The sequence below is a fragment of the Oncorhynchus masou genome, chromosome 18 (genome assembly GCF_036934945.1).
Source record: "Oncorhynchus masou masou isolate Uvic2021 chromosome 18, UVic_Omas_1.1, whole genome shotgun sequence".
In the NCBI taxonomy this organism is placed as follows: domain Eukaryota; kingdom Metazoa; phylum Chordata; class Actinopteri; order Salmoniformes; family Salmonidae; genus Oncorhynchus; species Oncorhynchus masou.
Window position 1 is genome coordinate 22,277,904 of NC_088229.1, and position 23,599 is coordinate 22,301,502.

Sequence of the window (23,599 nt, forward strand, 5' to 3'; positions counted from 1 at the left end):
GTGCTTTTGGTGACAACCCAAATTTCTTCAGCCTCCTGAGATTGAAGAGGCGCTGCTGCGCCTTCTTCACAATGCTGTCTGTGTGGGTGGACCAATTCAGTTTGTCTGTGATGTGTATGCCGAGGAACTTAAAACTTACTACCCTCTCCACTACTGTTCCATCGATGTGGATAGGGGGGTGTTCCCTCTGCTGTTTCCTGAAGTCCACAATCATCTCCTTAGTTTTGTTGACGTTGAGTGTGAGGTTATTGTCCTGACACCATACTCAGAGGGCCCTCACCTCCTCCCTGTAGGCCGTCTCGTCGTTGTTGGTAATCAAGCCTACCACTGTTGTGTCGTCCGCAAACTTGATGATTGAGTTGGAGGCGTGCGTGGCCATGCAGTCGTGGGTGAACAGGGAGTACAGGAGAGGGCTCAGAGCGCACCCTTGTGGGGCCCCGGTGTTGAGGATCAGCGGGGTGGAGATGTTGTTGCCTCCCTCACCACCCGGGGGCGGCCCGTCAGGAAGTTCAGTACCCAGTTGCACAGGGCGGGGTTGAGACCCAGGGTCTCGAGCTTGATGACCAGCTTGGAGGGTACTATGGTGTTAAATGCCGAGCTGTAGTCGATGAACAGCATTCTCACATAGGTATTCCTCTTGTCCAGATGGGTTAGGGCAGTGTGGTTGAGATTGCATCGTCTGTGGACATATTTGGGCGGTAAGCAAATTGGAGTGGGTCTAGGGTGTCAAAGCACTTCATGATGACGGAAGTGAGTGCTACGGGGTGGTAGTCGTTTAGCTCAGTTACCTTAGCTTTCTTGGGAACAGGAACAATGGTGGCCCTCTTGAAGCATGTGGGAACAGCAGACTGGGATAGGGATTGATTGAATATGTCCGTAAACACACCAGCCAGCTGGTCTGCGCATGTTCTGAGGGCGCGGCTGGGGATGCCGTCTGGGCCTGCAACCTTGCGAGGGTTAACACGTTTAAATGCTTTACTCACCTTTGCTGCAGTGAAGGAGAGTCTGCATGTTTTCGTTGCAGGCCGTGTCAGTGGCACTGTATTGTCCACAAAGCGGGCAAAAAAGTTATTTAGTCTGCCTGGGAGCAAGACATCCTGGTCCGTGACTGGGCTGGTTTTCTTTTTGTAATCCGTGATTGACTGTAGACCCTGCCACATACCTCTTGTGTCTGAGCCGTTGAATTGAGATTCTACTTTCTCTATACTGACGCTGAGCTTGTTTGATTGCCTTGCGGAGGGAATAGCTGCACTGTTTGTATTCGGTCATGTTTCCAGTCACCTTGCCCTGATTAAAAGCAGTGGTTCGCGCTTTCAGTTTCACGCGAATGCTGCCATCAATCCACGGTTTCTGGTTTGGGAATGTTTTAATCGTTGCTATGGAAACGACATCTTCAACGCACGTCCTAATGAACTCGCACACCGAATCAGCGTATTTGTCAATGTTGTTGTCTGACGCAATACGAAACATATCCCAGTCCACGTGATGGAAGCAGTCTTGGAGTGTGGAATCAGATTGGTCGGACCAGCGTTGGACAGACCTCAGCGTGGGAGCTTCTTGTTTTAATTTCTGTCTGTAGGCAGGGATCAACAAAATGGAGTCGTGGTCAGCTTTTCCGAAAGGAGGGCGGGGCAGGGCCTTATATGCGTCGCGGAAGTTAGAATAACAATGATCCAAGGTTTTGCCAGCCCTGGTTGCGCAATCGATATGCTGATACAATTTAGGGAGTCTTGTTTTCAGATTAGCCTTGTTAAAATCCCCAGCTACAATGAATGCAGCCTCAGGATGTATGGATTCCAGTTTGCAAAGAGTCAAGTAAAGTTTGTTCAGAGCCATCGATGTGTCTGCTTGGGGGGGAATATATACGGCTGTGATTATAATCGAAGAGAATTCTCTTGGTAGATAATGCGGTCGACATTTGATTGTGAGGAATCCTAAATCAGGTGAACAGAAGGATTTGAGTTCCTGTATATTTCTGTGATCACACCACGTCTCGTTAGCCATAAGGCATACGCCCCCGCCCCTCTTCTTACCAGAAAGATGTTTGTTTCTGTCGGCGCGATGCGTGGAGAAGCCAGCTGGCTGCACCGACTCCGATAGCATCTCTCCAGTGAGCCATGTTTCCGTGAAGCAAAGAACGTTAGTCTCTGATGTCCCTCTGGAATGCTACCCTTGCTCGGATTTCATCAACCTTGTTGTCAAGAGACTGGACATTGGCGAGAAGAATGCTAGGGAGTGGTGCACGATGTGCCCGTCTCCGGAGTCTGACCAGAAGACCGCCTCGTTTCCCTCTTTTACGAAGTTGTTTTTTTTGGGTCGCCGGCTGGGATCCATTCCGTTGTCCTGGTTGAAAGGCAGAACGCAGGATCCGCTTCGCGAAAAACATATTCTTGGTCGTACTGATGGTGAGTTGACGCTGCTCTTATATTCAGTAGTTCTTCTCGACTGTATGTAATGAAACCTAAGATAACCTGGGGTACTAATGTAAGAAATAACACGTAAAAAAAACAAAAAACTGCATAGTTTCCTAGGAACGCGAAGCGAGGCGGCCATCTCTGTCGGCGCCGGAAGTAGTTGAGTATATACATATGAGATGAGTAATGAGATGAGTAATGTAGGGTATGTAAACATTATATTAAGTGGCATATTAAGTGGCTAGTGATACATTTTTTACATCAATTTCCATTATTAAAGTGAGCTGGAGTTGAGTCAGTATGTTGGCAGCAGCCAGTGTCGCTGCACAGCTATTTTCAGGTCTCTCCAGAGATGTTAGATTGGGTTCAAGTCCGGGCTCTGGCTCGGCCATTCAAGGACATTCAGAGACTTGTCCCAAAGCCTCTCCTGTGTTGTCTTGACTGTGTGCTTAGGGTCATTGTCCTATTGGAAGGTGAATCTTCACCCCAGTCTGAGGTCCTGAGCACTCTGGAGCAGGTTTTCAACAAGGATCTCTCTGTACTTTGCGCCATTCATCTTTCCCTTGATCCTGATTCCCAGTCCCTCTCGCTGAAAAACATCCCCACAGCATGATCCTTCCACAAGCATGCTTCACCGTAGGGATGTTGCCAGGTTTCCTCCGGACGTGGCGCTTGGCATTCATGCCAAAGAGTTCAATCTTGGTTTCATCAGACCAGAGGATCTTGTTTCTCATGGTCTGAGAGTCCTTTAGGTGCCTTTCGGCAAACTCCAAGTGGGCTGTCATGTGCCTTTTGCTGAGTGGCTTCCGTCTGGCCACTGTACCATAACGGCCTGCGTGGTGGAGTGCTGCAGAGATGGTTGTTCTTCTGGAAGATTCTTCCATCTCCACAGAGGAACTCTGGAGATCTGTCAGAGTGACCATTGGTTCTTCTTGGTCACCACCCTGACCTAGGCCCTCCTCCTGATTGCTCAGTTTGGCCGGGCGGCCAGCTCAAGGAAGAGTCTTGATGGTTCCAAACTTCTTCCATTTTAAGAATGATGGAGGCCACTGTGTTCTCAGGGACCTTCAATGCTGCAGAGCATTTTTGGTACCCTTTCCCAGACCTGTGCTTTAACAAAATCCTGTTTCTGAGCTCTACGGACAATTCCTCCGACCTCATAGCTTGATTTATGCTCTGACATGCACTGTCAACTGCAGGATCTTAGGTAGACAGGTGTGTCTTTCCAAATCATGTCCAATCAATTGAATCTACAACAGGTGGACTCCAATCAAGTATTAGAAACAAATCAAGGATGATCAATAGAAACAGGATGCACCTGAGCTCAATTTGAAGTCTCATAGCAAAGGGTCTGAAAAATTGAATAAGGTTTTTCTGTTTTTTAAAATTTGTAATACATTTTCAAAAATGTCTAAACCTGTTTTCTGTTTGTTATTATGGGGCATTGTGTGTAGATTGAGGGGGAAAATGTATTTAATCAATTTTAGATTTTCTAGATTTTTGTTTTAGATTCCGTCTCTCACAGTTGAAGTGTACCTATGATAAAAAAATTACAAACCTCTACATGCTTTGTAAGTAGGAAACACTGCCGATTTTGCAAGTTATCAAATACTTGTTCTCCCCACTGTGTGTATATATATAGCATTCTGTTGGTGTTACAAATTTTATATAGTAATTTAAATAGAAAAACTTGGGGAAAAATGTGTTGAATCAAGTGTTGTTTTTGTACCAGTTCATGAATTATCATCGGAAATATATATTTTTTCAACCTGTATGGCGCAGCTGTCAACATTTTTGTCCTCAAATGAAACTGGTATATTTTTCTATTTGTGCCGATTCCTTTCGGCCAATTTGTATCTTTAATATATGGCCGGCAAATAAGTTCCCTGCCTTCTCCCTTTCCCACTTGCCTCTTCCATTTTTTTGGTAATGTTGCAATCAGTTGGTTGTAAATTTGGATTGAGCACATATTCCCATAGCTGCATATGTGACAACTCCTCTGATCCTATTCATAATATCATTAATAAATATAATATTATTATTATTATTATTATTATTAATATTTTTTTAAATATATTAATCATTATATTTGAGTTTAACCATAACATTTGTTGTAATATTTGTTTTATATTTTCTGGAGGACAAAACTGAAATTGTAACTAGCTTTGTATAGTTTGTTTAAGAAAGGGCAATACATTAAACATTTCATTTTCAATTAGTTGGAAATGAGAGGCTATCTGTATTAAGGCAAAATGGTAGTATAAAAAAAGGATGAGCCTTAATCTACCTCTACTGAGAGGTTTAACGCTTTAAAATTTAAAAATTCTAGCCCCCTAACTCATTCATTGTCAATAGGCACGTTACATTTGTCTGGCTTAGCATTCCAAATTAAAATAAATATTTTTTGCTCATTTGACTTTAAAAACAAGTCTGGAGTAGGCAGTGCCATTTAGTCAGTAAGTGAACTGATAGGACCAAAGAGTTCATCAATGTGAAGTATTTACTTCTCCATGGTTGCAGAATTCTTTCTATTTTTGCTAACTTTCTATTGAAATTGATTGTGGTAAGTTCATTTATATTTTTGAGATGTGAATACCAAGTATGTCTACTTCACCATCCGCCCATTTTATTGGTAAACTGCAAGGTAGTGTAAACACATTTTTTAAACTTTTTTTTTTTTTTTTACAATCCATATGTAATATGGTAATATGGTTTTAGTCCAGAGAGGCTAGAAAAGTGATCAAGATCTTTAATGAGACTGCAGGGATCCAGATTGCGGACTTAAGAAAACACTTGTCATCGGCATACATTGACACTTTTGTTTTTATCCCCTGGATTTCTCACCCCTTGATGTTTGGTTTTTATCTAATTTTAATAGCTAGAATTTCAATGGCCATAATAAGTAGATATGGAGACAACGGACAGCCTTGTTTTACTCCTCTTCAAAAGCTCAATACTTTGAGAAGTAACCATTATTTACTATTTTGCATCTGAGGTTGCAGTACATAACTTTAACACATTGTATAAAAGATTCACAGAAATTAAAGTAATCCAGGCATTTATATATAAATTCTAGTCATACTTTATCAAACGCCTTTTCAAAATCTGCTGTGAAGACCAGGCCTGGAATCTTTGATATTTCATAATGTTCAATTGTTTTCATGTAAATTATCTCCAATATATCGTCCATGTAAATGAAACTTGTCTGATCAGGATGAACAATATCTCATAAAACCTTTTTTATTCTGTGCACTATGCATTTCGCCAGGATTTTTGCATCACATTATTGACGTGTTAGAGGCCTAGACTGGATCTTTATACTTACCACCTGGGTCCTGTTTTAGTAGTAATGAAATCAGACCTGGTTGAGTACCTGAAAGTCTACCATTTATATAGGAGTAATTAAAACATGCTAATAATGGATCTTTGAGAACATCAAAAAGGTCTGATACTGGTATACCATTTATTGCCCCAGTCTGAAAAAACAGTCTGGGGCAATAAATGGTATACCAGCATAAAATATTTTCAAAGTTCCTCTTCTGTAAGTTGGCCTTCACACAGGTCTTTCTGTAAATTTGTTCATTTTACATTATTATTATGAAAGAAATCCTTAGTTAACATCATTCATTGGAAATGGAGACTGAAAAGAAAACATGCAGAAAATATTTTGCTTCCTCTTTCAAAATATAATATGGTGACTCATGAATTACTCCATTTAACAAGTTTTTGTAAATTATTTTTGATAGCATTTCTATGTTGAAGATTAAAAATAAAATAAAAGGTTGTGTGTTTTACAATTTTCCATCCAATTTCCTTTATTTTTGTAACAAATTACACTTAATCGTTCTTGAATAAGTACCTCCATTTCTTTGTTTTTCCTCTAACCTATTTTGTGCCTCTAGTACAGTTTCCATTACCATCTACCTGCATTGTTACTTCGTCTATTTCCTTTATTAGTCTAATCTCTTTTGACCTAAACTGATTTTGTTTTGATGAGTACTGTATTGAATGGCCTCTAAAAGTACATTTTGAAGTTTCCTATAAAATAAGGGGATCTGCTGTACCTACAGTGAGGCAAAAAAGTATTTAGTCAACCACCAATTGTGCAAGTTCTCCGACTTATAAAGATGAGGCCTGTAATTTTCATCATAGGTACACTTCAACTATGACAGACAAAATGAGAAAAAAAATCCAGAAAATCACATTGTAGGATTTTTAATGAATTTATTTGCAAGTTATGGTGGAAAATAAGTATTTGGTCAATAACAAAAGTTTATCTCAATACTTTGTTGGCAATGACAGAGGTCAAACGTTTTCTATAAATCTTCACAAGGTTTTCACACACTGTTGCTGGTATTTTGGCCCATTCCTCCATGCAGATCTCCTCTAGAGCAGTGATGTTTTGGGGCTGTTGCTGGGCAACACAGACTTTCAACTACCTCCAAAGATTTTCTATGGGGTTGAGATCTGGAGACTGGCTAGGCCACTCCAGGACCTTGAAATGCTTCTTACAAAGCCACTCCTTCGTTGCCCGGGCGGTGTGTTTGGGATCATTGTCATGCTGAAAGACCCAGCCACGTTTCATCTTCAATGCCCTTGCTGATGGAAGGAGGTTTTCTGTGATTTGAAATATTTTCCACACACATACAACAGCTATGTGTAGTCTGCTTGGACACTGGGTCCCTGCTCTCCCATGCTGAATTGCCTGAAGCCACAGGGCTCTTTCGCAGGCTCCATTTCCCTATGTGAGATTTTTGACCTGGTTACATGTACATGGAACAACACAGCAGCATTTTGGCATGTTTTGTTATTTTTGTATAACCAAAAATGAACAGCGAAGTTGGTTCTTTTACACTGGGGGGTCAGTGGGAAAGAATGTTTGTGGGCGTGGTCGAGGGGAATTCCTTATTATGACATGAGTATCGACTCAGACTATTGGGAGCGTACCCATGAGTTTACCAGTCAAATTGACTGGGTTAGAGCTTCCAAGCCCATTCTATTCATTATATTTCTATGTAATCAACACTCGGGTAACACAGAGCTGTGTTCAATATGAAGAACATTTTTTGAAACGGAGGATATAGCTGGACTTGTCCAATATGATTGTAGTTTTCTATTGAATGAAGTTTAACCGCAGTGTGCCCTACTGAACAAACCCTGGTCTCCCATCAACAGCCAGTTTGGGACTTGGGCCAGAATACTCCTACTCTTCCCAAAAAGGGTCATGGAATGCATACCCAGATTTACTCAGAACCTTGTGTAACTGCTGAAAAATGTGTCATGTCATACCAAACAGTAGAAATGTGTTTATTTCTAAATGGACAATAGCGGGTTCCAGATCATTCTGTGGTCGGGTTGGTTTCTATTCTTCCTGTCCATTTGAGTCTCCATCTCCTGCTGGGTTTAGTGTCTGAGGGTTCTTTCCCAGTGGTTCATGAATAAGGGCTAGCCTTGTCTGGTGTATGTTCTCAGTTTGGCTGACAGTGCCTTGACTGTGTTTGCCCCTGTCAATCTGTCTTGACACACAGTCATTTTTGGGGAGTCATCTCAGTTGATGTGAGACAATGGCATCGCTCCAGTGGGACTTCTCAGTGAACAATCAGGAGAGATAAGATTCTCATCCTGGTCACGCGTAAGCCTACTGTAAATGTGATGTAAACTGTGCTAACTCATTTGTCATTTTACTCATGAGTTGGCCAAGTAGTGAGGATCAATTATTCAAAAGTGTAAAAAATATATTTTACCAACTGCCAGCCATAAGTAATCGATGTAGAACATTCCTGTTGGTGTTCTATGGTCAAGAGTAATAATAATCTATGCATTTTACAGTTACACATTCCTAGTCCAGTACCACCCAACAGACATGACAAGATAACATTCACTTTTGTTGTCCGGAACATTCAAAACACTACTAACACATTGTAAACATACTCAGGCCTACTCTCTCTGAGTTTCTGTCCTCACATGCCCCCTCGTTTGTCATCTGCAGGTGGAGTTTGAGGCGGTGAAGCTGGAGCTCACCCACAAGGAGGAGCAGGACGAGGTTCTCCGGGCCCAGCTGGAGGAGGCGGCGCGGCTGAGGGAGATCGCTGAGCATCAACTGGACGAGGCCCTGGAGGCCCTGAAAGAGGAGAGGGAGCAGAAGAACAGCCTGAGGAGGGAGCTCTCGGCCCTGGCCCTCAACCCCTTCGACTCTGTGGGCAACCTGGAGCTGCACCTGGAGCAGCTGGATGACAGTGGCGATAGCGGAGGGGGCCAGAGGAGCTCTGAGGACCAGGAGCACGACCAGGACAGTGGTTACAACAATGGCCCAGGGTCTGGTTGTGCTCCTACTAATCCTAACCCCAAGGCCAACGGGCAAGTCCAGCGCTTCTCCACCCCCAGGAACAGTGATGTGTTCCTGAGGCCTGCCCCTGGCCTGGTGTCTGACCTTCTCAGTGAGCTGCACCTCTCAGACAGCCAGAAGCTCAAACAGCAGCTCATGCAGGTACACAATGGGCTCATATCCACAGAGATTCCATTAAATTACTATATGCAGGCCTAGAATTTCATGGTCACTAAAGATCCCATGGCACTTATTGTAAGAGTATGGGTGTCAACCATGGTCTCCTGACTAAATTCCCAATCTGGCCCCTTATACCATCATGGCCATCTAATTATCCCCAGCTTCCAATTGTCTCTTTCATGCCCCCCTGTACCCTGTAAATATCCCCCAGGTCGTTGCTGTAAATATGAATGTGTTCTCAGTCATCTTACCTGGTGAAATAAGGGTAAAAATATATATTTCAGGGCGCAAAGGGCGGCAGGGTAGCCTAGTGGTTAGAGCGTTGGGCTAGTAACCGGAAGGTTGCAAGTTCAAATCCCCGAGCTGACAAGGTACAAATCTGTCGTTCTGCCCCTGAACAGGCAGTTAACCCACTGTTCCTAGGCCGTCATTGAAAATAAGAATTTGTTCTTAACTGACTTGCCTAGTTAAATAAAGGTAAAATAACAAATAAATAAAAATCTACTAGGGCACCAAGGCCATTAACCAAAATAACCAATTACATTTATTTGAAAACAGACAACTAGCTATTTTTTGTTGTTTTTTTTGTTGTTGAATTTCCGCCCCTTTTTTCCTCAATTTCGTGGTATCCAATTGTTAGTAGTTACTATCTTGTCTCATCGCTACAACGCCCGTACGGGCTCGGGAGAGATGAAGGTCGAAAGCCATGCGTCCCCTGAAACACAACCCAACCAAGCTGCACTGCTTCTTAACACAGCGCGCATCCAACCCGGAAGCCAGCCGCACCAATGTGTCGGATCTAATTATATCCATAATATCGACAGAAACATGGCAAACTTTTTTTATAATCAATCCTCAAGGTGTTTTTCAAATATCTATTCGATAGTATATCAACCGGGACAATTGGGTTTTCAGTAGGAGCGAGAGGAAAAATGACTACCTCTGTCTTTTACGCAAGAATCACTCTGAGAGCTCTCAGCTGGCCACTTACGCGATGTAGTCGTTTACGCTCATTCTTCAACATAAAGGCGTGAAACTCCGTCAAAATGCTGTAGACACCTTAGGGAATACGTAGGAAAAGGAATCTGGTTGATATCCCTGTCAATGGCCAATAGGGGTGCATAGGAAAACAACGGTTTGAAAATAAGAGGCACTTCCTGATTGGATTTTCCTCAGGGTTTTGCCTGGACAATAACGATCCTGCATTATAATTCTTAAACATGACTGGCGTTTAGTGTATATAGATGTCCTAACCGACTTGCCAAAACTATAGTTTGTTAACAAGAAATGTGTGGAGTGATTGAAAATGTATGTATGACCTCAATCCTATAGAATATTTGTGGGCAGAACTGAGAAAGCTTGTGCGAGCAAGGAGGCCTACAAACCTGACTCAGTTACACCAGCTCTGTCAGGAGGAATGGGCCAAAATTCACCCAACTTATTATGGAAAGCTTGTGGAAGGTTACCTGAAATTTTTGACCCAAGTTAAACCATTTAAAAGCAATGCTACCAAATACTAATTGAGTATATGTAAACTTCTGACCCACTGGGAATGTGATGAAAGAAATAAAGAAAATATGAATTTTTATATTCTTAAAATAAAGTGGTAATCCTAACATAAGACAGGAATTTTTTTACTCTGATTAAATGTCAGGAATTGTGAAAAACTGAGTTTAAATGTATTTGTCTAAGGTGTATGTAAACTTCCGACTTCAACTGTATATACACTAAACGCCAGTCATGTTTGAGAATTATAATGCAGGATCATTATTAATATCTAAAGACTCGATTCTGTCAACACACTTGAGCCATGTTCGTTCCGAAAGGCCAATGCCTGTTGCTCACTGCAACATCGCCCACCTTGCAATCTGAGCGGAGGCAGTCAACATTTTGAAGCGATTTAACCATTAATGTAATTGTTTAAACCTGCTATTTTTTTGTCATTTCATGAGGTATGTCTTACCATGTTTCGACCATAGGATTGATAAGGGGATTATTTTATGAACACTTTCTCATAAGCCATCGAAACCAGTAATTCTCTCATGTTCTCAACGTTCTTTCATGTCCAGCAACCCAAGACACAATCCTAGTCATATTAACAACCCATGCTTGTTGTCTTTAGATCTTTCCACATTTCTGAAGGATATTTTACTCTCTGTCATGTGAAACTGCTTGCATTTGCAGTGCACTTTTGAGAACGGTGTTTTACCGCTAATTGCATTTTGGAATATTCACGCTAATAGTGTACTGCCTTGTGCACATTGTAGAGCTTATAATGTGAAGAAATGGACTAATAGTTAATCAACATTTTTTAAGTTCAACGTTCGGATCTGTTGTATCAGCCTCATTTCTTAGAAAATATTTGATGTACAGTGGATGTATTAATGTGGAATCTATCGCGTCCCACAACTGTTCCAGAGTATGTTTGGAATATTTATTTCTTGCACAGGACAAGCTGACCAATAGAATAGGTCAACTTTTGCACTATGTGGATAGTAGATTTACATAGGCTAGTGGTTTTGCTGTTCGTTAAGCCTACTCATCTTGTTGGCTGACAAAGTATATGTGGACAGTTTTTCTAACATCTTCAATATGCACCCCGGAGTTCAATAAGAGGGATGCATGCAGTTGTGTCCCGATTTCTGTCTTCACTTGTAGCCTGCTTCGGAGCTGTGATGCCTGTGAGAAGGACCCGATCACGTGACGAACATTGGCTAATAAGAATGTAGATATTTGAGAGAGCCTTGTGAGTGAGAGGTGCTTCTGAGCATGACGATTGGCAGCTGGGAGAAGGGAATTATAATGATTATGTTCAGCAGGCACATTCTGTATGTAATGTATACTAACTCACGTCAAGGAATCATCTGTTTACATTTTCTTTCAGTGAAGAATTGTTTAAATGCAACCACATTGAAACAGACATGGCCTGTAGACCACGTGTCAGTGCCTAGATGTAGCTCTGCTCTCATTCTGCTACTTGTCCTTTGGTCTTGTACTTTCTATGAGATTATGAAGGTTTCAGGCAGGTTAGCTTTGCATGACTGAGAGGCAGGCCTGCTAAGTTTGCTGTTTCCGCCTATAGACCACATCCTGCTACAAATAGAATTGGATCACTCAATAAGTCTCTCTCGTGACGCTACTGACAGTAAAGGTTCAAATGGCTCAACAAAGACCGTATTGCACATTAAATTGGCACTTTCCTACACGTTCCTACAGCTCTGCTCAGTCTTTCCTACACGTTCCTACAGCTCTGCTCAGTCTTTCCTACACGTTCCTATAGCTCTGCTCAGTCTTTCCTACACGTTCCTACAGCTCTGCTCAGTCTTTCCTACACGTTCCTACAGCTCTGCTCAGTCTTTCCTACACGTTCCTACAGCTCTGCTCAGTCTTTCCTACACGTTCCTACAGCTCTGCTCAGTCTTTCCTACACGTTCCTACAGCTCTGCTCAGTCTTTCCTACACGTTCCTACAGCTCTGCTCAGTCTTTCCTACACGTTCCTACAGCTCTGCTCAGTCTTTCCTACACGTTCCTACAGCTCTGCTCAGTCTTTCCTACACGTTCCTACAGCTCTGCTCAGTCTTTCCTACACGTTCCTACAGCTCTGCTCAGTCTTTCCTACACGTTCCTACAGCTCTGCTCAGTCTTTCCTACACGTTCCTACAGCTCTGCTCAGTCTTTCCTACACGTTCCTACAGCTCTGCTCAGTCTTTCCTACACGTTCCTACAGCTCTGCTCAGTCTTTCCTACACGTTCCTACAGCTCTGCCGTTGGTCTACTATTTCCATTATGTAAGTAAATGCCATGCTTGACTTGTACTGAAATAGGTGCTTGCACTCATTTTGAGTGCCAGTATTGTTTATATTTTATGTGCAATGCATTTGAGCTAATATTCTGTAAGAGGTGCAGGGACTCGAGCACTAGAAAATGTGAGGTCCGGTACGTTCCAGTGAGTTCCTGGTCCAGTCCTGCACTGTGTAAATGTATAATGCACTTAGCTGGGGCTTGGTATTGCTGTTGCTCAACACATGCCCAGCAGGTGTTATAAGAGTACTTGAGTGGGTTGAGCCAGTGCTGATCCACTACATGAATAATAAATTAGTTGGATGAAAAGGCACTCCAGGGCGAAATGTATGTTAACAGTCTGAGAGAATCTCTTGTCTCGCTGACAAGAAATATCAACCTGCTGAAATATATAACTGACATCACTTGTCTAGTGCTGAATGTCTTGTATTGTGCAGTCGCCTGAATTCTTGGTACAGTACAGTAAATAATCTGTCAGGAAACTCGAAATTAAAAATGCCATGTTTTGCTATACATTTAACAATCTATGAAGCAAATACAAATCAAAATTAAATTTTATTTGTCACATACACATGGTTAGCAGATGTTAATGCGAGTGTAGCGAAATGCTTGTGCTTCTAGTTCCGACAATGCCGTAATAACCAACAAGTAATATAACTAACAATTCCAAAACTACTGTCTTATACACACAAGTGTAGGGGGATAAAGAATATGTACATAAAGATATATGAATGAGTGATGGTATAGAGCGGCATAGGCTAGATACAGTAGATGGTATAGAGTACAGTATATACATATGAGATGAGTATGTAAATAAAGTGGCATAGTTAAAGTGGCTAGTGATACATGTATTACATACAGATGCAGTAGATGATATAGAGTCCTGTATATACATATGAGATGAATAATGTAGGGTATGTAAACATTATATTAGGTAGCATTGTTTAAAGTGGCTAGTGATATATTTTACATCATTTCCCATCAATTCCCATTATTAAAGTGGCTGGAGTTGAGTCAGTGTGTTGGCAGCAGCCACTCAATGTTAGTGGTGGCTGTTTAACAGTCTGATGGCCTTGAGATAGAAGCTGTTTTTCAGTCTCTCGGTCCCAGCTTTGATGCACCTGTACTGACCTCGCCTTCTGGATGATAGCGGGGTGAACAGGCAGTGGCTCGGGTGGTTGTTGTCCTTGATGATCTTTATGGCCTTCCTGTAACATCGGGTGGTGTAGGTGTCTTGGAGGGCAGGTGGTTTGCCCCCGGTGATGCGTTGTGCAGACCTCACTACCCTCTGGAGAGCCTTACGGTTGTGGGCGGAGCAGTTGCCGTACCAGGCGGTGATACAGCCCGCCAGGATGCTCTCGATTGTGCATCTGTAGAAGTTTAAGTGCTTTTGGTGACAAGCCGAATTTCTTCAGCCTCCTGAGGTTGAAGAGGCGATGCTGCGCCTTCTTCACGATGCTGTCTGTGTGGGTGGACCAATTCAGTTTGTCTGTGATGTGTATGCCGAGGAACTTAAAACATACTACCCTCTCCACTACTGTTCCATCTCTGTGGATAGGGGGGTGTTCCTTCTGCTGTTTCCTGAAGTCCACAATCATCTCCTTAGTTTTGTTGACGTTGAGTGTGAGGTTATTTTCCTGACACCACACTCAGAGGGCCCTCACCTCCTCCCTGTAGGCCGTCTCGTCGTTGTTGGTAATCAAGCCTACCATTGTTGTGTCCTCCACAAACTTGATGATTGAGTTGGAGGCGTGCGTGGCCACACAGTCGTGGGTGAACAGGGAGTACAGGAGAGGGCTCAGAACGCACCCTTGTGGGGCCCCAGTCCTACTATCATTTGGTTTTCAACAGGACAATGACCCAACACACCTCCAGGCTGTGTAAGGGCTATTTGACCGAGAAGGAGAGTGATGGCATGCTGCATCAGATGACCTGGCCGCCACAATCACACGACCTCAACCAATTTGAAATGGTTTGGGATGAGTCTCTCAACCAGCCAACAAGTGCTCAGCATGTGTGGGAACTCCTTCAAGACTGTTGGAAAAGCATTCCAGGTGAAGCTGGATGAGATAATGCCAAGAGTGTGCAAAGCTGTCATCAAGGCAAAGGGGGGCTATTTAAAGAATGTCAAATATAAAATATATTTTGAATTGTTGAACAGGTTTTTGCTTCCTACATAATTCCATATGTTATTTTTTGATGTCTTCACTATTATTATACAATGTAGAAAATAGGAAAAATAAAAACCCTTGAATGAGTAGGTGTTCTAAAAGTTTGGACCTGTAGTGTATATTTAGCAGTACAAAGCCAAATAAAAATTAAGCAATGGGTTTTCAGTCCTTTTTTCTGTTCCTCTCTTTCTCTAGGCTGAGCGGGATAAGACTGGTCTGGCCAACACTGTCCAGGACCTCCAGAGGCAGTTGGAGCTGTCCCAGCAGGCCTTTAGTGAGCAGGAGGACAAGGTGGGCTCCCTGACCCAGCAGCTGGAGGCCGTACAGCTGCAGAAACACATCCTGCCCCAGGGGAAGGCAGCAGGTGACCGGGGGGACGGCAGCAGCAGGACCCTGGAGAACGGTGCGGATGACTACGACTATGAGCTGGACGTAAAGAGCGCTGAGGTGCTGGAGGCCCGGATGAAGGCGGCCGGCGAGGAGCTGCTGAAGCTGCGTGAAGAGCTGTCCCAGGCGGGGAAACGTTACTCAGCACTGGAGCAGCGCTGCCGGCAGGAGAAGGAGCGGTGGAGGGGAGAGGCCCATGAGCTGGCTGAGAAGATCCGCCAGTGCATCAAGTCCAGCCGGCAGGACCAGGAGCGCATCAGCGAGCTGGAGAAGGAGATTGGAGCGACGAGGAAAGTGGCTACTGATTCTGAGGGTCATCTCAGCGTGGCACAGGAGGAGCTGCTGGCCTTCTCTGAGGAGCTGGCCAACCTCTACCACCACATCTGTGTGTGCAACAACCTCACGCCCAAACGCGTCACCCTGGACTACTACCGCGACGGGGCCAGGGGGCAGTCAGGGGGGAGTGGAGGGAGGTCCAACCACCTGCACCCCCATCACGGACGTAACAAGCGCCGCTCCAACGAGTTGTTTGCGAAAGCAGTGCATGGAGGGGATGGAGACAGTAGGCCTGGTACTCCCCAGGACTCCCGTGACAACTCCCCCTCGACACGCTGCTCCTCCCCCGCCCCAGTCTGCCCTGGCTCCCCCACGCTGGACTTCAGGGACCCCTCCAACGTACGTAACCTGGTGGCTGTCATCCGCTGCCAAATCAAACACCTCCAGGTACGAGTGCCGCCGCCATATTGTCTTCCACTAAACATACATATTTAATGGAGAGTTAATTTAATAAACACACATTTCTTTTCTTTTATCTTTTACCAGATCTAATGTGTTATAGTCTCCTACATTCATTTCACATTTCCACAAAGTGTTTCCTTTCAAATGGTATCAAGAATATGCATATCCTTGCTTCAGGTCCTGAGCTACATGCAGTTAGATTTGGGTATGTCATTTTAGGCGAAAAATTGAAAACAATGATTAGATCCTTAAGAGGTTGTCATAGTATGCCGTGCTGAATTCTGGTCCCACGGTACAGAATGTATTATTTGGCTTCTTTCTGAAAACTGTTAAGCAGAATGTCTGGCGCTTGGTATTATTTGGGAAGTAGATAACTGGGAACTGTAGTATAGTAGACTAATAATACGACATATAAGAGATATTTTGGATAATTTTTTCATTGCTTTAGTTCGGTGGAAAGACCTATTCAGACACAGGTGTTTCCTGAGTGGTCCATCATGTCAGTGAAACTGAAAGTATGCTGAATAACATCACTAAGGCAATAAGCACTCGTCATGCCTGTTTCCCTCAGGTGGCGGTGGACCTGTGTCGCCACCGGGGCACGCTGCCCTATTCGGGAGGGATCAGCTGTGGAGGGGAGCTGGAAAGTGAGGCCCTCACGGAGGAGGTGCTGAAGCTCAAGTCTCTCCTCAGCACCAAGAGAGAACAGATTGCCACTCTCAGGACTGTCCTCAAAGCCAACAAACAGGTAACGTACAACAACAAACAAGGTCTTGCAATGGACACGTCAAGTTGAACACGCACACATACACACACGACACACACAACCATCAGACTCCGATGGGTCACTTACTGTGTAACAAGATGTACCGACGTGACTATCGTAATTGGTCTTACCAAATGGTCATCAATGAGGTGTAGTTCTATTTTTGTCTTGAAAAGAAGTTTAATCTATTTTTTCATTGAGGGTCTGGGGCTGACTGACTCTCAGCCTGACGTGTCCATGACCTGTAATCCTCAGACCAGAGTCACTAGATAATGTCCTGACTCGATAACAACTGAACATTCAATCAGACTTTTCCTCTGGTCTTTCTCTCTATTTTGTGTATCCTGTTCTGTTTTCTTGGCTTGTCAATAAAGCCTTGGGTATCTGACCCATAGCCACACCAGTAAGGTCTGTCTTCTGACTGCTAGAACCATCAGTCTGCCTGGAGGGGATGTTCCTCGTTCAATTGTCTCATATTTGTTTGGATCTATATATATTTTTCAATGAAAAACAAATGATATTCCCTAAAAAGAGGGGTGAGACATGATTGGACAGTCTGAGTGTAGACTGAGTCAGAGATGGAGTATGATGACGTCTTCCTCAGAGATATTCCAGTACACTGCTCCTTCCTCCCCCTCTACTCTGTATGCCTCCAGCCCTGGCTGACCTTCTTCTGTCAACCTCTTCTCTCTCTCTCTCTTCTCTCCTCTTTCCCACTGTCTCACACACACACACACAAACTCTAAGGCTAATCTCTGCTCGATTAGGCGAGCGTCTCTGTCACGGGTTAGCATCTGAATTCAGAAGTCTGGTGCTCTTCTATTCTACTGCCACAAAGATTCAGACAGATTCAGAACTATGATGTTTTAATAAATTACTATCATAACACATGTGTGGTTAACCTTTGTTCCCTTCTAGCACAGTTCCCTTCTTGCACAGTTATGTAAATATGGCCTTTATTTACATTGTAGTCATTTACCAGACACTCCAGAGCGACTTACAGTAAACTTTAGAATTAAGATATTTACCAGTTAATTGTTGGTAATTTGCTTTGACAGGGTCTTGTTCTTGTTTAAAAAAGGGTTGATATTTTCATTGCTAAAAATATGTCCCATCTGCCTCACAGATGAGGTCAACTTTGCCATCTGTTATGTACTTGATGTATTTTCCCCAGCTGTAACAAGGAATCCTAATGTTTCTATTCCAGACAGCAGAGTTGGCTCTGAGCAACCTGAAGACCAAGTACGAGACAGAGAAGAGCATGGTGTCTGAGACCATGGTGAAGCTGAGGAACGAGCTTAAGGCCCTGAAGGAGGACGCTGCCACCTTCTCCTCACTGAGGGTGATGTTCGCCAGCCGGTACAGTCATTTATATACTGTCCTTTTTATATTCCCAATCACCAAGAATAACAGCAATCTAGAGACCTGAGTTGGAGGAGTGCAGTAACCTCTATTTGTTTGACAATTTAAAAACAGAAATCAGCATCACAAGTGAATACACTGTATTTCAAGTCTGAGGAAACACACACAAAAAGGATTTCAGTTGTGTGCGTCAATTGGTGATGTGCTGCAATCAAAAATATACATATTGCATGATGTCCAAATTCCTGTTAGGCTTACTCTGAGATTAGCGTTCCAGGCCTATTTTCTACCCAGCTGCACATCCACAGACTAGCTTCCCTCTGCTGCTGTGAGCAGATATACACCTGACAGTAGACACTCCATCTTTAAGCAGCTAATCGTCATGTTTGTGCTCCTGTGGCTCATGTTTAGATGAGACAGTCAGACATTCCATGACATGGTAGACTAGAGCTTGGTTGTGACCCAAATGGAACCCGTTCCCTAAATAGTGCTCTACTTTTGAGCAGAGCCCTAAGGACCCTGGTCAAAAATAGTGCACTAAATAGGGAAGAGGGTGCTATTTGGGATGCATGCTAGAGCTACCGCCACTACAGTGTCATCTAATCAGATTACCCCTCTGCAGTCCGCCACAATCCTTCTCCTCACGTGCAGGTTAGCACTCACGTGCTACTGCTCTGTTTGGAGCCTCAGCCTGGACCGACCTGTTCATCGGGTCAGGGAGACTCTCCACGCAATGGCCCCTTCTCCCCCTCTACCCCGCCTCCAACAGTCTCTGTAGGGAAAGCTGCTAGCAACCAAGAGTGGACTGAGACAGAGTTAACCTGTGCAGAGCCTGCCTCACGTGTGATACACTGTTTGTTGGCATGCAGATGTGTTTTTCAGTGTTGGCATGTATGTCCTGAACTAGTAGGTGGCGGGACAAAGGCATTTGTTATTGTGATCGTGTCTGTCGTTGCTTGCACAGTTCTGTACGGTATTGAATACTGTAGCTACTGTTACTGTAGTGATTCCACATGTGTATGTGTTGTTTTTAATGTATCTGTGTCTTACTATGAGAGGGATGTTAATTTAGCAATTGTTCAGTACTGCAAGCTCAGAAGGGCTTTCAAGGAAAGGAGTATTTTCTCTGAATATGCTTCCCCCCCCCTGGAAAGACATTAAGCTCTGTCTCTTCACTAGGCATTAAATGAGCTGCCATTTGATTAAGCCTGGTGTTTGAAAGGCCCTATAATGCAGGGTGTGGCAGAAGCCTTCAGTCTGCTGCTACGGCCAGAGACCCTGACTGAAATTTGTTTTGGGAAATGTTTTGTAATGGTGCCATCATGTGGCAATATAGAGTGCATCAAACTCAAATTATTATTCAACAAATTCAGAAATGAAACGTTGCTTTCTTTGGATTTTCTTGGGATTCTCTTCTCTTGGGTTTGTCCCATGTGATCTTACTGTCTGTCTTGTCTCATAAGTGGCTGTGTCATCTTCCTCTGTGTGTGTGTTTGTCATAGCTGTTGAGATGATGAGCAGTACATTATTCAGATAATGTTTTCTATGTGTGTACAGTTTGTATAACTTTTATCTGTCTAACATGTCTACTAAATGTGTGTGATTGTGTTGCTCTAACATGCATGTGTCTCCAGGTGTGACCAGTATGTCACCCAGCTGGACGAGATGCAGAGGCAGCTAGCAGCGGCGGAGGATGAGAAGAAGACCCTGAACTCCCTGCTCCGCATGGCCATCCAGCAGAAGCTGGCCCTGACCCAGCGCCTGGAGGACCTGGAGGCCCCTATGTCCCCCCACGGCCTCGGCAACAGCCCTCGCCGCGTCAGGGCCAAGGAGCTGGGCACCAAAACGGGCCGAAGCCCCCGGCGCAACAGCCCCGTACGGAGCAGGAACAGTCCCCGCTCCAGCCCAGTCCTCACCAACAGTGTGTCCAGCACCGCCAGCCACCACTTCCGAGCCCTTACCCACAGCCTCCACACCAGCCCTGTAAGAACCCGGTCTTCCTCCACCACTACCTCCTTCCATCCTGACCCTCTTCCTCCTATATATACCCCTTCCTCCTCTACCCGTGCCACTCCCCGACCACGCAGAGCAGCCAAGCTCCCCAGGGATGCCACGTTCATTAGAAGTCGTAGTGTCACTGAATTGTTCCGAGCAGGGTTGTGTCCTTGGGAAGAACAGGATGACACCCAGTCTGACTCCAGTAGAGGGTCATCCAGCTCCCTGGATAGCGTAGTCTTTGGGAGGGCTCTTGTAAGGAGTGCCAGGTGGGCTTCAGGCCCTAATCATGAAGATACCTTTTTCACCAATCACACTTTGTGCTCCTCGTCCTCTGCCTCCAGAGTAAAGTCTTCCTATTCCAGATCGATAGAGAATCTGGCCACTTCCAGGTTTCTCTTTATCCCTTCTGTCAACGTATTAGACCCACAAAGCACTGTTAAGCCAGTGTTGAAGCCAACCTTGGAGGTTTCTGTTCATAGAAAACAACAAAACATTGTTTACAAATCCAATTCTTCAGAGGTGGTGTCCACAAGATCTTCTCCAACCGCAAGGTGCCTTACAGCAGCTCCCCTCTCTCTCCCAAGTCAGTCCAGTAGGACCAGACAGGCCCCAGGCTCAGAATCACAGAGTCGTTTGAGTAGGCCTAGTTATAGGGGCACCAGTGATCCTCTTCACCCACAACCAGCCAGGGCTCGTAGTTCACAGCCGAGAGGATCACACTCACACAACCAATGACCCTTTGGAGTTTTATCAGCATAAGTGCTCAAGAATGTTGCCCAAGTTATTGAAAGTAGACATGCAAAATACATTGATTGTCTACTGATGGCACCACAGTCTCATAACCTCTTGTTAATACTTACTCTTTTTATTTTTATTTTTTACCTGTTGTCTTAACCAATTGTTGTGATTTGTGGATCAGTGACAGTATCCTTTTTCAGTTTGTTTTGGTCTGTCAGTTTATTACTAAATGTCCTTTTTTATGTCTCTGTCTCCCCCTGTGTCTGCAGCGGTAAAACCAGTCCGTCGTCACGATCCCCCCAGTCCTCCATAAGAACCGTGTTCTCCATGTCCACCTCCTGAAACAAACGCATTCCCTTCCTCCAAACACATCCTCTTCATCCCAGACCTCCTTAGTCAACTCCCAGACCTTTCTACTCTACTCATCAGACCCGGTGGACTGGCTGCCCTTTCCGTTTCTCCTTTCCATCTTCCTACCCTCTGTATGGACCCAAGATGCCTACCTGCATGCAACCAGGAAGGGAGAGTTAAAGAAGAAAACATACTCTGATTTTATTTATAATGTTATGAAGTAAAGGACTGTTTTTCTGACCTACACAGTATTATTTACCCTTTCTTTCAAACTGAAAATCCTGTCCTGCTGTTGATGTATATTTATGCAAATATATTCCATTTTGATGCTGCTGCAAGTTTTTTGACACTAGTGAAGACGTTTAGCCTGGCAACATGCCGAAGTCTGTCTGGCAAGGTGCAACGTTCTTCTAGTGTCAGGCAGCATCCCCCTGGACAACTGCTGCATAGCGTGACCTCCATGGCTGCATCTGAAATGACACCATATTCCCTACTGTATATTGTGCACTACTTTTGACCTGGGTTCATGGTGATTTGGTTGAAACTAGGGCAATAGGTAGGGAATAGGTGTGCCGTTTTGGTTTCATGGGCATTTTAAAACACAGCAGCCTTACTAATCATAATTGAAATACTAAATGCACACTGAAGAGTCCTGTCTCTCTGGTGTTTTGAGGTTTATTTCTTTAGCTCTGCATCTTCTACTGGCGGTAACTGTTAAATCTTTCTCTTTGTCCTGTGACTTACCTGACTGTTTGTCTTTGGCCTACCAGCCATGCCCTTCAGTCAGCAGATCAATATCACTGATTGAAATGATTCATCTGTAGCCTCAGCACCTCAGGTTTATATCACAGTTGAATGAACTAGCTAACAAAAAGATGGGAGATATTTGACGGGCATGCTTCATTTCAAACTATGCAGATAGCTCTGAGACTGTAGGCCCTGCAGACTGTTGTTTTCCACGACCTGAGTAAGGAGGGCCTCAAAGGCTGACGGTTCCATAGAAATAGAATTACGAGAACATCTGTTTAATTATATTTCTATGGATTCTAACTAATTAATTTCCCTCTCGTCTCCTGGCAGCAGGGTTGCAGTGGTTGTGGGTCTTCTAATACAGCGTCCCTACTGGACCACACTGCCAGCCTCCTACAGTGCAGGGTCCACGGTGGGGCACATCCACCTTTATATCTCGTAGCCTTAGTGATTTGGCAATTTGTTTTATAATTTAAAAAAACAACAAAATAACAGGCTCAAATCAACTTGGTCCAGGTGTGTTTCTGTGCTGTGTTTAGTGAAGGTCAATAGATCATGCTAATTGGGGGTTCCAATGTCGAAAACAGTGCCTTGGTTTTCCTCTTGTTCCAGTTATTTAATGTTTAGACTAAATCACCTTTTTAAATATGATGAACACTGTTGTAGTGATGAGATGTGTAGTTAAGTTTTTATATGATCATGGAGCTTTGTTTAGCTTTTCGGGAAACTAATAATAGGCTCTTTGGTATTTGTTGTAGTTTGTACATTTCTTTGTCCTTAAACCCCCCCCTCCCGTTTACTCACTCTTTCACAAATGTGTTTGTACAGGTAGGTGTTTTGTAAATGTAACTGATCATCATACGTCTGTATGTGTGGACAAAATTAATTAGTACATTTATTTTATTTGTCGATAGAACTTAATATTCCCAAATGGTCTGCATCAATTTCTGTGTATATAAAGTAAGTTCATTTTGTTGACCTGTGAACAACTTATTGTGTGATTGAGAATAAAGCAACACCACTGTCAGTAATTATTGGGTTGATGACATTAATCTTACTATATGTTTTCTTTGCCTTTATGATTAATACTTAAATATGATATGGCAAGTCAAAAGTTGAGGTAATGCATCTTTTGAAGCAAGTTTTGTCCAATTTATTTGATGTTTCATTTGTTACATTGTATCTACTTCGTTGGATTTGCCCAACTTATTGTAATTGGTTCAATTAACTCCAGGCCCTTCTCCCTATACCGGGAGCGTAGAGTGAAGTTAAATCTGTTATATCGGCACATTTATTTATTTGTAATCAGCCAGCAAATTCATTGGTTCCTTTTTATAGTAATTGTAAACAATACCGGTATATTTGTATGCATTGGTTCTGACGTTTTTTCTTAGAATAACCTTCAAAAAAGTGGATATCGCACTGGGCTGTGCATTAAAGAAAATGGTTGAACTAATGGAGAGAAGAAATGTAAAGATCAAAGTTGTGAATTAAATTACAGGTCGGCAGCGATACCTTTACCTGCTGCTTCCTCGACACCTGCCGCTCAGACATTAGGTTGGAGGCAAGAAGAGACCGAGGAGCCATGTCCGGACGATCGTACTCCTCCACCGACCC

At 43.6% G+C, this 23,599-nt stretch overlaps 1 protein-coding gene across 1 annotated transcript in view; it reads left to right on the forward strand.

The window, feature by feature from the left end:
- Window positions 1-23,013, forward strand: part of LOC135504232 (protein bicaudal D homolog 2-like) — a 37,040-nt gene extending 14,027 nt beyond the window's left edge. The window contains exons 5-10 of the mRNA XM_064922606.1: window positions 8,404-8,901; window positions 15,088-16,002; window positions 16,589-16,765; window positions 17,991-18,142; window positions 19,780-20,128; window positions 21,151-23,013. Coding sequence (XP_064778678.1) covers window positions 8,404-8,901; window positions 15,088-16,002; window positions 16,589-16,765; window positions 17,991-18,142; window positions 19,780-20,128; window positions 21,151-21,156 — 2,097 coding nt within the window. The 3' untranslated portion in view covers window positions 21,157-23,013. The remainder of the gene's footprint in view (window positions 1-8,403; window positions 8,902-15,087; window positions 16,003-16,588; window positions 16,766-17,990; window positions 18,143-19,779; window positions 20,129-21,150) is intronic.
- The last annotated feature ends 586 nt before the right edge of the window (window positions 23,014-23,599 follow it).